Genomic DNA, 14,241 nt, shown 5'->3' on the forward strand with positions numbered 1-14,241 from the left:
ACAAATAATTTCTGAAGAATCAGAACAACTAATCGGGAAATAATTTCTAAAGATTCTAATCCTCCAAACAATCTACGAAAATCATTTCAACCAAAGATAAATATTGAAACGAACTACATTTTGTTTTAACAAGATATACAGATAAACATAAGTATCCCCACCAAAAAAAACTAAAGTATGGCAGTAGCTCTCTAATCTCTTGCAACCCATTTTCCAGATGCGAATGCTAGCTTCTAAATACAGGCATCAGAACTTACACCAAATTCTATCTTCAGCAGTACAAGAAAAACGCAACATACAAATTTTCAAATACACATAAGTCATATCTAATTCCACAGATGCAGATACTTCTAAATGCAGGTCTCACAAGTACACAACATACGGTTTTTCAAATACATAAAATCATACAAAGGGACTGCCGCACAAATGTTATGCAGCACAGATGAGGTATTTTTAAGCTAGCCCCCCGCGGGTGTCAAATTGATGCTCCTAGATCAAGCTGCTCTTTCTCTGTATCATCTGCAGCTGGAAACATGATACCAGGTTTAGTAGCAATATTGGTTAACTCGTGCATCCTGATTGAATATTCTACGCTTTGTCAGTCGACTAGTCATGAGGAAGGATGCCCTTATGTAATGCCAAGGTACACTGAATACTACGTAATTCTCAGTCACAGATCATAACATTTTTCTACTAACTTGCATAAGGCTTATGTCCTTGGTAAAATGCATCAAGAAGATGAGAATGTATTGGATCACTAATGAAATCAACCAAACTTAACATGAACACAAAGATAAAGAGCAACGCGACCATCTATTCACCTGCCATCAGAAGAGATCTCAAATCCAGTCCTCCTGCTGCAGCTTGAGGGGTAGATATACCTCAGTCAGGTACTGGAACCCAAAGGAGCTGAGAGCCTGAATCTCAGCCTTTTGTTTTGTTCGCAACATCGTCTCCAACTCCTTCACCCACCCTTCATTTTGCTTCACGAAGTCTTCCTCTAGCATCTCTTTTCCTACCTTGATATCGTGATCAGTCATGGGAAGCCGGCACTGCTCCGGTACCCTGTACTTGTCCAGATCACTTGGCCGCACGCCGAGCCACTTGATATCCGGCGTTGTAAGATTGGCACTGTCATACGACATGTTCTTGGAGCCACACATGTACACTGACAAGATCTTCAGCCCATATGGATCAGAGTCCACCAATGCGAGAACGGGCAGCTTCAGCTCTACCTTAAGCCGGCGCAAGAACAACCTGGTGGCAACATCCGGCTGCCCCTTTGCTGTCAATATGATGCATGGAAAACGGTTGTAGAACCGGTCCTCGGCGAGGCGCATGAAAGCGGCATCTTTCTCCACAAGCAAGATGAACAGAGCGTCGCTCTCGATGCCTGACACCCTGTCGATGTTGGGCGGGATGGCCTTACCGCCGACGCCCATTCGCGTGCAGTCGATGACGTCGCCGTCATCAGCAAAAATGAGGCGGCCAACCACAACGCCCTTCTCAGAGGCGACGACATGGAGCGACGAGCGGGTGCACCCAAGCATGCAGGAGACGTCGTCGAGGATGGCGTCCGACTGGGACTGGTCGCCGAAGAGCTTCACGTCGGTGTAGAAGAGATCCCTCTTGGTGACGTGGATGCCCCTGCGCAGGACGGCGTGGACGAGGGAGAGGACGCGCGCGGTGACGGTGGCCTTGCGCGCGGTGGCGACGTTGGCGAAGGGCCTCGCGGACTCGCGGCGGAGGAGCACGATGCGGTCGAGGTCCGGGAGGTATACCTGGTTCGAGGAGGCGCGGGAGGGGACGGCGAAGGAGAAGCCGCGGCCAGCCAGGATGCTCCGCGCGACGGAGAGGACGAGGCGGTTGATGCGGGAGGTGACGGAGGTGGTGTCCTGGTCGGCGACCACGATGTAGTTGGAGGAGGCGGAGGTCGGGTCGTCCTCGGAGAGGGCTTTCGCTCCGGCTGAGGACGCGGCCGCGGGCTTGGATTTGGAGGCGGCGGAGGCGAGGGCGCGGAGGGAGGCGAGGATGGAGGCGTCCGGGCGGAGCTTCGAGCGGAGGGATTGGGCGTAGGATGCGGCGGCCGAGGCGCCGCGCGGTTTCTTCGAGGTCGAGCCCCCCGCGGCCGCATCTGCCCCAGCCCGGCGCTTCCTCTCCGACATGTGGAGAGATCTGAAGGCGGAATCACCGGGGACGAGGGGTGGGGGGCACTACGGCGGAGACGGCGGCAGGATTCGAACTGGAGTGTGGCTGTGGCTTTGGTTGGGGAGCATGGGAGGGACGGAGACGGTCCGCACTCCGCACCTACCCTATGCGCCAAGCGCGCGGCCCACGAAGCCCGTAGAAGCTCGGCCCAGCAACACGTCTCGCTGACGTCTTTTTTTCTTGTGCGCCAGATGTCTCCGTGAAGGTTAAAAAAGAAAAGAAAAGATGTCTCCGTGAAGTTTTTTTACTCGCTGTCCATCTACACCCGGCGACAATAAATTCAAAAAAATAGTAAAAGATATCAAAGAATCTGAAAATTTTAGGCATCCAAAATGTTCATATACGCAAGATTCGTGCAATTTTTTGTGGTATTTGGACATCCGAGGAGCTTGTGATATTTGGACATCTGAAAGGAACACTATTCAGAGCCGAGAGCCGATTTTGTTTTTTTTATGAGCTCCTCGGATGTGCAAACACTCAAAATTTACATGGACATGAGCATCTTGGATGCCTAAAAGAGATTATATTATTATTATTCCAAATTTACTGTTCATCTGTTGTAGATGAACCTAAGCATCGTTTTGAATTATTAGATGACAGACCCCTATTTTATTCTTGTTACAGCATCTTCAACAGCCCCCCTTTCCCTAATAAAATTCATATATTGGGGGAGTTAGGAAAAAAAAACCCTGTCCTATCCGTTTGGACAAATAGGGAGGATTTAGGGACGCTCTTGGAGATGCCTTGAGCGTACCTTTTGCATCAAATACCGTGTGTGCCCCATCTGTCAATATTATAGAGTTTCATTTTCACTGTACATCTTATTTTTGTGCGATCTAAATTTCAAATCGAAATATGTTTTGCTAGGCATCCAAATTATGAACTATTTTCACCGTTGAGGTTTTCGCATTGATATCTTGAAACTAGATTCAATTGATAGACTAGTGTACAATGTTTCATTAATAGCACGCTATAGTATGATATATCACGCCAATAGCATATTTCAAGACCAGCGCTATTTTGCCAATGGCGCATTATTTTTTTTCGTTGGAACAAACACATGTCTATATACATCTGACTCAAAAAATAAAAATTCCAAATATCTTACATTTATGAACGAAGGAAGTACTTGTGTAACAAAAGACCTTGCTTAGTTACGTGATCTTAAGTATAAAATACTTCCTCTGTTCCTAAATACAAGTCTTTTTAGAGATTCTAATATGGACTACATACGGTGCAAAATGAGTGAATTTGCACTCTAAAATATATCTACATTCATCCATATGTAGTCCATATTCAAATCTTTTAAAAGACTTATATTTAGGAACGAAGGAAGTATATGAGAGTGCATGTTGGGGATGCGATTTGGAGGTTTTGCTGGAGCGGAAGTATAGGGTATAGGGATATAGGGGTGAGGTGTTTTGCTGGAGATGCTCTTTCGTTTGACGCTTGAAAGTACTGATGCAGGTGAAAGCAATGTTACCTACAAAAAAGAAAGGTGAAATCACAACAAGTGCAATGAACATCATATTTTTATAAGCTAATGCAGTAGGTTTACTAGGCTTTATACAAACACAACCAAAGCATCGCACGCGCTATGCTCCCTAGTTCATATGAACATATCTTGTTTTCACCGGCGCTGGACAAGTGTTGCTGGACTCATGATCTATGCACTGACTAGTACGACTATACACGAGAACATTTGATAGTGGGGATACTAAAGGAGTTCTACTCTTATTTTCGAGATCAAAGCAATACTAAAGATCTAGGAACAACAAGCTCTCAAAACATCCTCCATTTCAGGGTCATCTCCAGCTTCTTTGTCCTGTTGCACGATCACACAACACAAAGTTACAACCATTAATTCACCATCCAGCGAATGATCAAATAGAAAATGTTGTCACGAAGGGCTTGCTTATTGACCTTGTGGATGTAGGAGATGTTGTCGATGCCTGGGCCTGCAACAAGGAGCCCCCCTTGATACCTAAGAAAGAATAGACAAATGTTCCTAAACTGACCCATGACTAACCAATGCCCCGAAGAGAATTATATCAGAGCTCCAACAGCCAAAGCAAGGCCGAAACATACCATCCGCCTTTTGTCCTGGTGTTCTTTTCAAATGACAGTTCCCAGTCCTGCCTGTATCCTTCCCTGTACAGTTGTATAATCTTCAGACCCGCCTGCGACATGATGAACGTTTACGTATCTGTAGATGAACAGAAACTACACAATAGGAAAGTTATCCAGCAGGACTTACCGATGGAGTAAATGTTGAGAATAAGCCATTGGCAAATTCCAGAGCCTTATATGATGAGTAATCTGGATCGGCATATACTTCTGCGAAGTGTTATTGTCAGATTTGTATAGTGGAACAATTCCCACAAATTGTCCAATCTGAATCAACATCAGTACTCCCTCCGTAAAGAAATATAAGAGCGTTTACATCAATACTTTAGTGATCTAAACGCTCTTATATTTCTTTACAGAGGGAGTATGATTTATACAGTCAAATACCTTTAACGAGGGATCCAAATAATTTTCATTTCCAGTTTTTAAGAACTATTAATAAACCAAAATGTTTCGTCAACAACTCATCCCCTTTCCCCAAAAGACTACTTAAGCTGCCCTTGTTGCATAGTTACTGGGAATTTGTAAACTTTGAGCTTCAGGAGCACTCTGTGCAAAGCGTTTCATGAGAAAAGGTTCATAATTAAGAAAACTGGTTTCACGCGACACTGATTATTTTGAAGGCTAAAATACTTCCGCACAAAAAAGGTTCCACATACTTTCAGAACCTAAGTGGAACATGCTTTCAAGATATACTGATGCATCACAACACTGAATCATTGCTACAAGTGGCGGAGCCTGAACCAAAATGTAGAGACGGCCAATAAATTATGCTACATAATTCAAACAAACTATTGCTAACTTCCTTTTGGTTGGTGTATAACTAGAAAGTAATGATACTTAGTAGTGAGACTTATATTTAGAAGGGACACTAGGGCCCACTCATCACAACTAAACTCCGGCCCCATGCTACCACTTTAATATATATACTAGAGGACAATTTATTTAGATAATTATTTAATATTTATTTATGTCAATGCATATACTCGCATGTTAACATTGTTCTAGGTGTAAGTCATACGGGCTAGAAAGAGATGATTTAATAATATTACCTCCTTTGAATTTCGTTTGATCAGAAAACGCCTTTGCCTGGATCAATACAAAAACAGTATTATTTCATCAATTATTGACATGATAGATTATCTACAATTAAAATGGAGTCCATCTATCAAATAACTAATTTAATCAACCACCGGAATACTATGTGAGTATGCAACTTTTCTTCGCAAGTTATACTCAATTTCAAGGGCCTTAGTTTTCCTTATACAGTAATAAATCAAACTTCAAAGAAAGTACAAGATCAGGGGTCAATATATATCACAATCAAGGCAAATAAAGCAAACAGACCCTTAGAGACAACTACATGCCAATTTGTTCATGAATAGAAGTACATGTAGTATTAAAGACTATGGCATATGCCCATCAAACCATGATAATAACGCATCTGTGGATTCGTGGTTACTTCAGGAATAGGTGTCTACCACAATATCACATCAAACACCAGTACATATTATCCTTACCCTCCACATTAGCCTTTTGTATTTCACAACCACCGAGTACACCAAAAAAATGAAGTGTTCTCATACTAGAGCACATACCTGTTCAACAGTACCTGGTCCGATTAAAACAAGAGAAACTCCTGCAGCTTCCATTGCCTCCTGGATATGGGAGTTAAGCCCAAAAATTAAGATTAGAATACAAAAAAGGACAGTTTACAAAAGGTATACGCCGTATTTAGGAGCTACATAAACTAATGAAACTGAACGCATCACGTTGACTTTTGCAAGCATTAACTAACTTAGGAAGGCCTTATGATGTGCCGAATTACTGAAACATCTGGGCAGCCAACAGATATTCAGCAGGTGTTAGTATGTTACCCACGGCCTCTGAAAAAGGGAGTTTCATTTTAGTTCAATGGCAAATGGCAAGCAACAGATTGTATAGCTTTGAGCAATTGACGGCATTTCTCATGTTCCTGTATCACTAGTAATTAACAAAGTGAGGAATCAATGAGACATCGATTTAACCTGCTTAGCCGCCAGAAGGTCAGCCCTCTTCCGGCAGAGCACACACCTGCAAACAACCAGCACCAACAATCTCAGCTACACAAAATAATCACCGTAGCTCGACAAATTATCCCGTCAGAAGCAGTGAAATCCACCCGAAATGGCGGGCGAACGCAACCACAGCCTTCCTGTCCTTCCATAGATCAGCGACGCGCACCGCCTTCCCGCTCAGGTCGAACACCTCCACCCCCTGCAGCGACCTCACGAGCCCCTCCGCCGGCGCTGCAGCAGCCTCCGCGGCGCTCCCTGCGAATGGCGCCGATCATGTCGTGCGTGTGGCTTTCACAGATCGAGCTGAGAGCATCACCAAAGCGACCAGTGTGAGCGACGGAGGTCGCGGGATACCTATGGCTCCGGGCTTGGTGGCCGCAGCGGCAGGGTGAAGGTGGCGCAGCCGTTGCTGCTGGTTGGTGAGGGAGCCGGACCGGCAGTTCGCGCGGCAGAGGCTCGGCGAGGTCGCCGCCGGGGTGAAAAGCGGTGCGGCCAGTCGCGGGCCGGCGGTCGCGTGCGGCACGGTGAGCAGCGCGTGCGCCACCATGGTGGTGGGCGCCGGTGGCGAGTGGAGTTTGGGTGGTGACCAACGGGCGGTTGTGCGGCTGTCACTGCCCCGAGAGTTGGCCTTGGAACCGGAGCTGGAAGAAGAGGGCGCGGCGCTGTAGCGGGACGTCGGTCCGCCACGTCTTGTGCTGCGGCACACACAACGGGTGGTGGCCCGCGTACGTCAGCGAACCCGGAAATAAAGAGTCCGGAACTCTTTTTTTGTTGCGAGAAAAAGAGTTCACAATTCGCCACGCCACGTCGCGTTCTCTGACGGCATGAGGGGCTTCCGCTCCGCTCTCGCTCTCGCTCGCGCGGCGGCGCGGACGCGGGCGGAGCTCCAGGGCACGCGCGGCCGCCGACTGTCCCACTGCGCCGCGGCGCCGGCTAGGCCTTCCTTCGGCATCGCCTTCGACATCGACGGGGTCATCCTGCGCGGCCGTAGCCCTATCGGGGGCTCGCCGCAGGCCATCCGACGCCTCTACTCCGACGATGGTAATCCCGTGCTTCTCGGAACCTGCTGCATTTGCTTGAATTACCTCGGTGCTTGTAAAGGACGTTATAAGGGAAGTGTTTCGTCCGTATTTGTGCCGGCGGATTGGCGACATGTGCTAGGCGCCTTTGCGTTATTTCATCAAATAGGTCGTAGGCATTAGGTTTGTGTTCGGCGTGGTGTTCATGCGGACTATGTCAATTTGACTACAGATCATCGATTTTTGTGCTGTGCACTACTAATAGCTGTGTTTGTAAATTGATGACTTCCTAGAGAGCATGTGGTCAAACAGTCAAACTTATAATAGTATAGTACATAAAAGATATTTAGGTTGCTCAAGTGGAAATAACTCCAGTACATCTTCATGAAATATACTTCATAGCAACATGATTTTCTAATTTTCTTACTAACATATTCATACTGGAAGTAAATGGTCAAAACTGCAGGGAGGTAGTAATAGGTTGGTGAACTCTTAGGCTGCATCAGTATGTTGTTTTTTAGTATACATGCTGGCAATGTAAATTAATGCCCTACCATCTGTTACTTAGTAGCTTGTGGATCATCATTTGTTGCCTCTTTTCCAGGTACCCTGAAGATTCCTTTTCTGTTCTTAACCAATGGTGAGTAGTTTACTATGTGCTATAGCACATCCTATTTATCTCCAATGGCCGCCAATTAATTTCTATACAGAGTGATGGATTGCTTTCGTTGTTTAGACCAAAACAAGCTGGATGTTGGCTTAACTCTTATAATGAGCTTAATATCTTCCTGTACTACAACAAAACCAGTTGCATGCGTGATGTTTTTCAATATATGCCACTATATTGTAGGCAGTGGCGGCGGCGTGTCGCAATCCTGTGGGGTCACATACGCAATTATTTATGAAAGTTACACCATTCATAGTGTTAATTTCTTGAAATTTCACGAGCATAATGTGGTTTAAAACAAACATCCCTAACATGGCACCATCTGTATTATCATCTTAACTCACATGGATTCAGCCTTATAAAGATTGAAATGCCGAGGTTGACCTGTGTATTTTGCTTAGACAAGAATAATGCTGAACGATCTGGATAATTAAGAGGAAAAATGTTTTCTATAGGAAGAATGGTTTACAATGTTGAACAGTTAGTTTTTCATACCCATCCTATGTTTAATGGTTTGTACTTTTTACAGTGAGGCACCGTGATGCTTACCAGTTCTCAGTTATATTACTGAATCTCTTTATTGATATTATTAAGATTTTTCAATTTGTTGGCAGGAGGTGGTGTTCCAGAGCATAAACGAGCCCTGGAATTAAGTGAGCTTTTGGGAGTTAACATCTCTCCAGCACAGGTATTTACACTATCATCATGGCTCATTACTCATTGCTTATGAACAGTCATACACAACCTAGACTTTTAACTAACAACTAACACAACAAAGTTTAATGAAAAAGAATATCGCATCTATTTCATTTCTGCAAATTTTTGTGATGATGATGCAGGTTGTGCATGGCCATTCTCCTTACAGAGATCTGGTGAAGCGGTAATGATATTGAAGTACATAAGTAGTCTTTATAAGTTCTGTTCTATAGATAATGTTTGTGATTTTCACCCATGATTTTTTATTCCTGAATGGAATATACAACTTTTTCCTGTTACTACAGTTTTGAAGATGATCTTATTGTTGCTGTTGGAAAAGGAGAGCCTGCATCAGTGATGGCTGAGTATGGGTTTAGGTACTCCCTCCGTTCCTTTATATAAGTTGTATTTGTTTTTTCAAAAGTCAAACTAGTGCATGTTTGACCGTGTTTTTAGAAAAATATATCAATATCTAGAATACAAAATTTATATCGTTTGATCCATCCTGAAAAGTAGTTTCATATTTTATCTATGAGGTATTGCAGCTGTTGTTATTTCATTCTATAATCTTGGTCAAACATTGAAACGGTTGACTTGCACGGAAATCAATACACCTTATATTCTGAAACGGAGGGATTAATCCTTAATGTTGCTTTTAGGCTATTACGACCGTAGGTGAATTATGTTGTGTGTATTTCTCATGAATTGTCTGTTATGTGCAGAAAGGTTCTGTCCATAGATGAGTATTCATCACTTTTTAAGGAAATTGACCCCCTAGCTCCTTTCAAGAAATGGAAAGTGGGACAACCAAACTGTAAAGACTTTATGTCTGAGAAAATGCATCCACCATATGATGTTTACCAGGAGAAAGTTAAAGGAGTGTTTGTTGTCAGTGACCCTGTTGATTGGGGTAGAGATCTACAGGTAGTCTACTGTATGTTCAATTATTGTAAAATCTTCAGCAATTTTTTTTCAATCTTCCTTGTAACTGCGTGAGTCGTAAACCTCCTCTTCTATAGACATGTATGCAAAGTGCCATGTTTATGTTTTTCAGTTGAAGTGGTTGGCATGCATAAGTTAAATTGTTTGTTAATTATATCTTAAAGGTACTTTGTGACATCTTGTCAACTGGTGGACTTCCTGGAAATGGAAAAGGAGATCAACCTCCTTTATATTTTTCGGCTGATGATCTTGAATATCAGGTATGAGGAGATCATATTGTATAGCACGTTTCTAAAATGTCATATTTATGAACAGAGGAAGTATCAAATCTTAATCTATAGTTTGGTGTCATGATAGAAACTGGGGCATCCCAGACATTCTTTCTCCATCAAATGGGCTCATATTTTACTGCAGATTAGTAGATCTGTAAACTCACTTTCAGATTTAGGGACTTAGTCGTGCTTTCGTACAGGTTCAAGGATTTCAGTTCAGTATCTCAATTAAAGGCCCTACTTGTTTAGCCTTGACTTTAATGGTAGAGGAAATAGATTTAAGTTCATTTGCATAGGTGGAGGAGTGTTTGTGTGGGTTATTAGTAGATTGAAAACAAAATAATACCAGATTTGTTTTTTTTTGGTAGGGGCTCCTACTTCCCTAACTCTACACATACATCAAGTTGAATTTATATCTGGGGGAGAGATGTATATATGAGGGGTATCTTGCCAATAGACCATGTTCCATGCATAAGGAGGTAGATGTAGTTAGGTTTAGGACACTTGTGTCATGCCTATATGTGGAAAAGGAAAGGAGACAAAACTTTTAGTTTCCCTGGGGGTCCCTGTTGGTACCCAGAGTCATGTGCAAATGGAGTGAATAAACTCGGGTGTTTGAGGTATTTTACATTTTTACAATGATTTCACAGTGCTACAAAATTTGGTGTTGTAGTTTGATGGTCCTATGTTACGTGGATGACTATATTGAGCAATGGTCAAATGAATAAAGTATTTTTTTAGGGAAAGCCATCATGGCGCATATTGATAATAACTTGTTTGGGACCTCCTATGGCAGGCTGCATTTCCTTCTGAGCGGCTTGGGATGGGTGCCTTCCGGATAGCACTCGAAAGCGTCTTCAATCAGTAAGCCATTATATTATATAATTAATCAACTGTACTTCTAAGCGCATACATGTTAAATACTTATCTGTCTCCTGTTAACTTAAATTTTCAGAGTTAATGATGTTCCGCTGAAGTATACATCTTATGGGAAGCCTAATCCATTTGTGTTCAAGAATGCAGCTAATATACTAGAAAAAATTGTTATGGGTATCTATCCAAATTCACAGCCGAGGAATGAAGTACAAGACCATCAGTTCTCTACTATCTACATGATCGGTGATAATCCTAAAGTTGATATCAATGGAGTTTTGAAGGTTAGCCTATGCTATGATTCCACTGATTCTTCCAATAAAGAAAATCACTGTTTCCAGCAGTTGACAGCGTTAGGAAGTTGTGCAGTTATGAACTCAGGGTTGAACAGTTAGCATGCAATCCTACAAAATATCCGAAGACAGCGTTTACCTTGTTGTTTGCATTCTGGCAAGAGATGTGAACATTGATGAATTTACACTTTGCAGGCTGGCCCCCCTTGGTCGTCCGTCCTTACTAGGACTGGTGTTTTTAGGGGAAATGATAATGATCCAAAGTTTCCTGCTGATTTGGTATGTATTTACCGCTGATTCTCTAGTTGGACCTTACAAATGTTGTCAACTGTAACAAATGTTGTCAACTAAATTTATGTATAACTGATAGTAGTTTCAGTCTGAAATCTGAATAACCATAAGGCAGTTGTCATGTTTCTTGACCTCAATGTCTTCTACATTTTATTTGACTTCACCCTAGAGTACATCAGCTCACACAACTAGCAACTCACTTTGGAGTTCTGTTCTTCATACAGTGATGCCACCACACAATCATATACTATGTTTGAAATCAAGATTAGCGGGTCTTCGGCCGGCTTTTGCCCATTTCTTTTACATGCTGAAAACAGGCTTTCACCCATTATTTTAGGTTAGATAGATTCAGTCAATTTCATTGCTTAGTCCACCATTCTTTGTCACGTATTGGTTCTTGGTTTGATGATATAAACGAGTAGTGAAAGCATGAAATACCAACTTAGAAATTGTTTAGTACTGTCTTGATCAGTCAAATCTACTTTGTGACAGCGAACAACAACGGTCAAATCCTGTCTATTACTCCCTTGATTAATCCCACCAAGAAGTAATCAGTATCCTGCTGCATGACCCTGCCTGCAACCTACTGTGTTTACTTTATTACCTCCATGTACCATTCATTTGCATGCATAGCTAAGACTACTATTACATGTCGCATCAGTTGATTAGCCTTTTTTTGGGGAGGGGCATCAGTTGCTGGACATGATAAATTGGCTTTTCTTCGCAGCTTCAGTATGATGCCGTGGATTTACCTGTACAACCTACAGCTTGATGCTTTCGCCTTTTACATCGTTTGTTTCAAAATATAAGCCGTGTTGGACTTAAACAGTCTCCAGTGCATCCGACTACTATTTAAATCTTAGCATGCTACTAAAAATAGTACGCAGATCAGTATATAACATGAAATGGTTTCACAAAGATGCACGTAATGACATAATTTTACATCATCAATTATTTACCTTTGCGTAAATTAGTGGTCAAAGTTTTATAGCGTTGACTGCAAGCATAATAATGCACCTTAAATTTTGGGCTGGATGAAGTAATATTTTGTTACTGCACAACTATTATTGTCACTGCTTAAGGGCCATATGGTTAGCTTTAAAGTTTTAGACTAGAGCAAGCCAAAGAAATTATAGTTGTTAAGATTACTATGGCTCATCATATAATTCAATCCGCTATTTAACTTCAATATCTATTTTATGCTAGTCTGATTCCAAAGTAAGATAGTTATCTTACCATGCTTCAATGAGTGTAAAGGTAGTTGTTTTGTAAAACTAGATAATTTGCCCGCCCAAATGTGAAAAGATAACTCATAAAAGGTTAGTTTGGTATTTTTGTGATATATACAAGCAGCTGGTTATGGTTCTGATCCCAAAGGAGGTGTAACGCACTCCCTCTGTCCCATAATATAAGAACGCTTTTGACACTAGTGTAGTGGCAAAAACGTTCTTATATTATGGGACGGAGGGAGTAAATGTTTGTGGGGATGTTGTCTTCTGTAGTTTATTAACAATATGTACAATGTTTAATTTACAAGCACCGCGATGCCATCTCCCATCATACATGTGACACATCCAGTACTCGATGTTTTGGACTTTTGGGAGCGTATGATGGCAGCAGAACCATAAGCACAAACTAATGCTCTAAGCCATTAAGCATCGGAAGTACACCAAGTTTGATGGGAGATGGCATAAAAGAAGAATTTGCAGTAGTGGGTAAATAAAACATAGTAGACACGTTTGATAAACTACAGAAAACAGCATCCACTCAAAAACTTTGCGAACCATAACGACGAACTATCCATTGCTGTGATGTCATGTTTGTGTATTGGCTTGCTGTTCTAACTGCACTTGTTTATTTCTTACAGGTTGTTGATACTGTTGACGATGCCATCAGCTGTATTTTGGAAAAGGAATGTATACGGTGACATTTTTGCGATGGAGCCTGCGCATATATTCTCACAGCGTTATTATTTGGCACGCTTGGCAACACATTTTGCCATTTTTTGTCTAGCAAAGTTGGAACAAGTGCTGGCTGGAGTCCCGTCTCTAAGTCATTGTACCATACAGATATGCTCCGGAGAGGAAAAGGCACCAATCATTTAGTTAGTGCACCCGTCGGTTAAAAAATTAAAGAATCTGTCTTTAAAACATCCACCAAATTGTCAGTCTTGCAACATACTATAAATCTTTTTAGATCTTGTGCAAAAACATTACTGTTATATTATACTACACTATAAAGGACACGCATGATAACATCTCTTTCATATTTTCCTTTTTGCAAATGTATATAGGAGTATTTATTATTTTCAAATGTACGTATGATTTTCAAATGTATATATGATTTAACATAAAGGTGTATACCAACCGTTCGTCAATTAGACGGGGTGAATAAGGCTGGCGAGTCAGAACTGAAGAGCGAAACATAAAACCTACAATTTTTATATAGTACTCCTTCCGTCCTAAAATTCTTGTCTTAAATTCGTCTAGATACGGATGTATCTAATACTAAAACGTGACTTATACATCCGTGTTTAGACAAATCTAAGACAAGAATTTTGGGACGGAGGGAGTACGAGTACAACCTCCGTCCAGAATTACCTGTCGTTGAAATGAGTGAAATGAGTGTGTCACTTAATTTCGGACGGAGGGACATCTCCAACGCCGACCTGCAACTGTTCGGACCGTGCTGTTTGGATCGCGGAAACCATCCAACGTGGTCCTGTATCGGTCCGCTAGGCGGTCCGGACGTGATTTCTCCCGCAAACCAGAGACAAAAATGGGGGAGGTTTAAGGG

General features: G+C 42.3%; 2 protein-coding genes across 3 annotated transcripts; one reads left to right on the forward strand and one right to left on the reverse strand.

The window, feature by feature from the left end:
- Window positions 1-253: 253 nt before the first annotated feature.
- On the reverse strand, window positions 254-7,031 carry LOC109739102 (DNA topoisomerase 6 subunit A3). Of its 2 annotated transcripts, XM_073496723.1 has the most exons (11): window positions 6,747-7,031; window positions 6,497-6,647; window positions 6,363-6,408; window positions 5,934-5,993; window positions 5,388-5,424; window positions 4,466-4,545; window positions 4,297-4,388; window positions 4,132-4,192; window positions 2,963-2,992; window positions 822-2,051; window positions 254-525 (listed from the first exon to the last, which is right to left on the reverse strand). In XM_073496723.1, exons 1-10 carry the CDS (start codon window positions 6,937-6,939, stop codon window positions 840-842), a joined length of 1,962 nt encoding a protein of 653 aa, XP_073352824.1. In that variant the 5' UTR covers window positions 6,940-7,031; the 3' UTR covers window positions 254-525; window positions 822-839. The 2 variants fall into 2 exon arrangements, with proteins under 2 accessions (XP_073352824.1, XP_020153771.1); XM_020298182.4 differs by lacking the exons at window positions 2,963-2,992; window positions 4,132-4,192; window positions 4,297-4,388; ... (4 more) ...; window positions 6,497-6,647; window positions 6,747-7,031 and having other exon boundaries at window positions 404-519; window positions 822-2,289.
- A 78-nt stretch (window positions 7,032-7,109) lies between these two features.
- LOC109739101 (mitochondrial hydrolase YKR070W) lies at window positions 7,110-13,713 on the forward strand. The gene is made up of 11 exons (XM_020298183.4): window positions 7,110-7,433; window positions 8,016-8,051; window positions 8,693-8,766; window positions 8,918-8,958; window positions 9,080-9,151; window positions 9,497-9,698; window positions 9,881-9,976; window positions 10,785-10,852; window positions 10,944-11,145; window positions 11,350-11,433; window positions 13,313-13,713. Exons 1-11 carry the CDS (start codon window positions 7,217-7,219, stop codon window positions 13,370-13,372), a joined length of 1,152 nt encoding a protein of 383 aa, XP_020153772.1. The 5' UTR covers window positions 7,110-7,216; the 3' UTR covers window positions 13,373-13,713.
- Window positions 13,714-14,241: the final 528 nt, after the last annotated feature.

The sequence above is a fragment of the Aegilops tauschii genome, chromosome 4 (assembly GCF_002575655.3).
Source record: "Aegilops tauschii subsp. strangulata cultivar AL8/78 chromosome 4, Aet v6.0, whole genome shotgun sequence".
Lineage (NCBI taxonomy): Eukaryota > Viridiplantae > Streptophyta > Magnoliopsida > Poales > Poaceae > Aegilops > Aegilops tauschii.

Bases quoted from the DNA above. Each gene is read 5' to 3' on its own strand.
- LOC109739101 (XM_020298183.4), top strand. From the start codon at position 7,217: ATGAGGGGCTTCCGCTCCGCTCTCGCTCTCGCTCGCGCGGCGGCGCGG. The intron at 7,434-8,015 runs GTAATCCCGTGC...CCTCTTTTCCAG, and splicing joins ACGCCTCTACTCCGACGATG to GTACCCTGAAGATTCCTTTT. The intron at 9,152-9,496 runs GTACTCCCTCCG...TGTTATGTGCAG, and splicing joins ATGGCTGAGTATGGGTTTAG to AAAGGTTCTGTCCATAGATG.
- LOC109739102 (XM_073496723.1), bottom strand. From the start codon at position 6,939: ATGGTGGCGCACGCGCTGCTCACCGTGCCGCACGCGACCGCCGGCCCG. The intron at 6,648-6,746 runs GTATCCCGCGAC...CGCCATTCGCAG, and splicing joins CACCAAGCCCGGAGCCATAG to GGAGCGCCGCGGAGGCTGCT. The intron at 5,425-5,933 runs GTATGTGCTCTA...GTATTGATCCAG, and splicing joins GACCAGGTACTGTTGAACAG to GCAAAGGCGTTTTCTGATCA.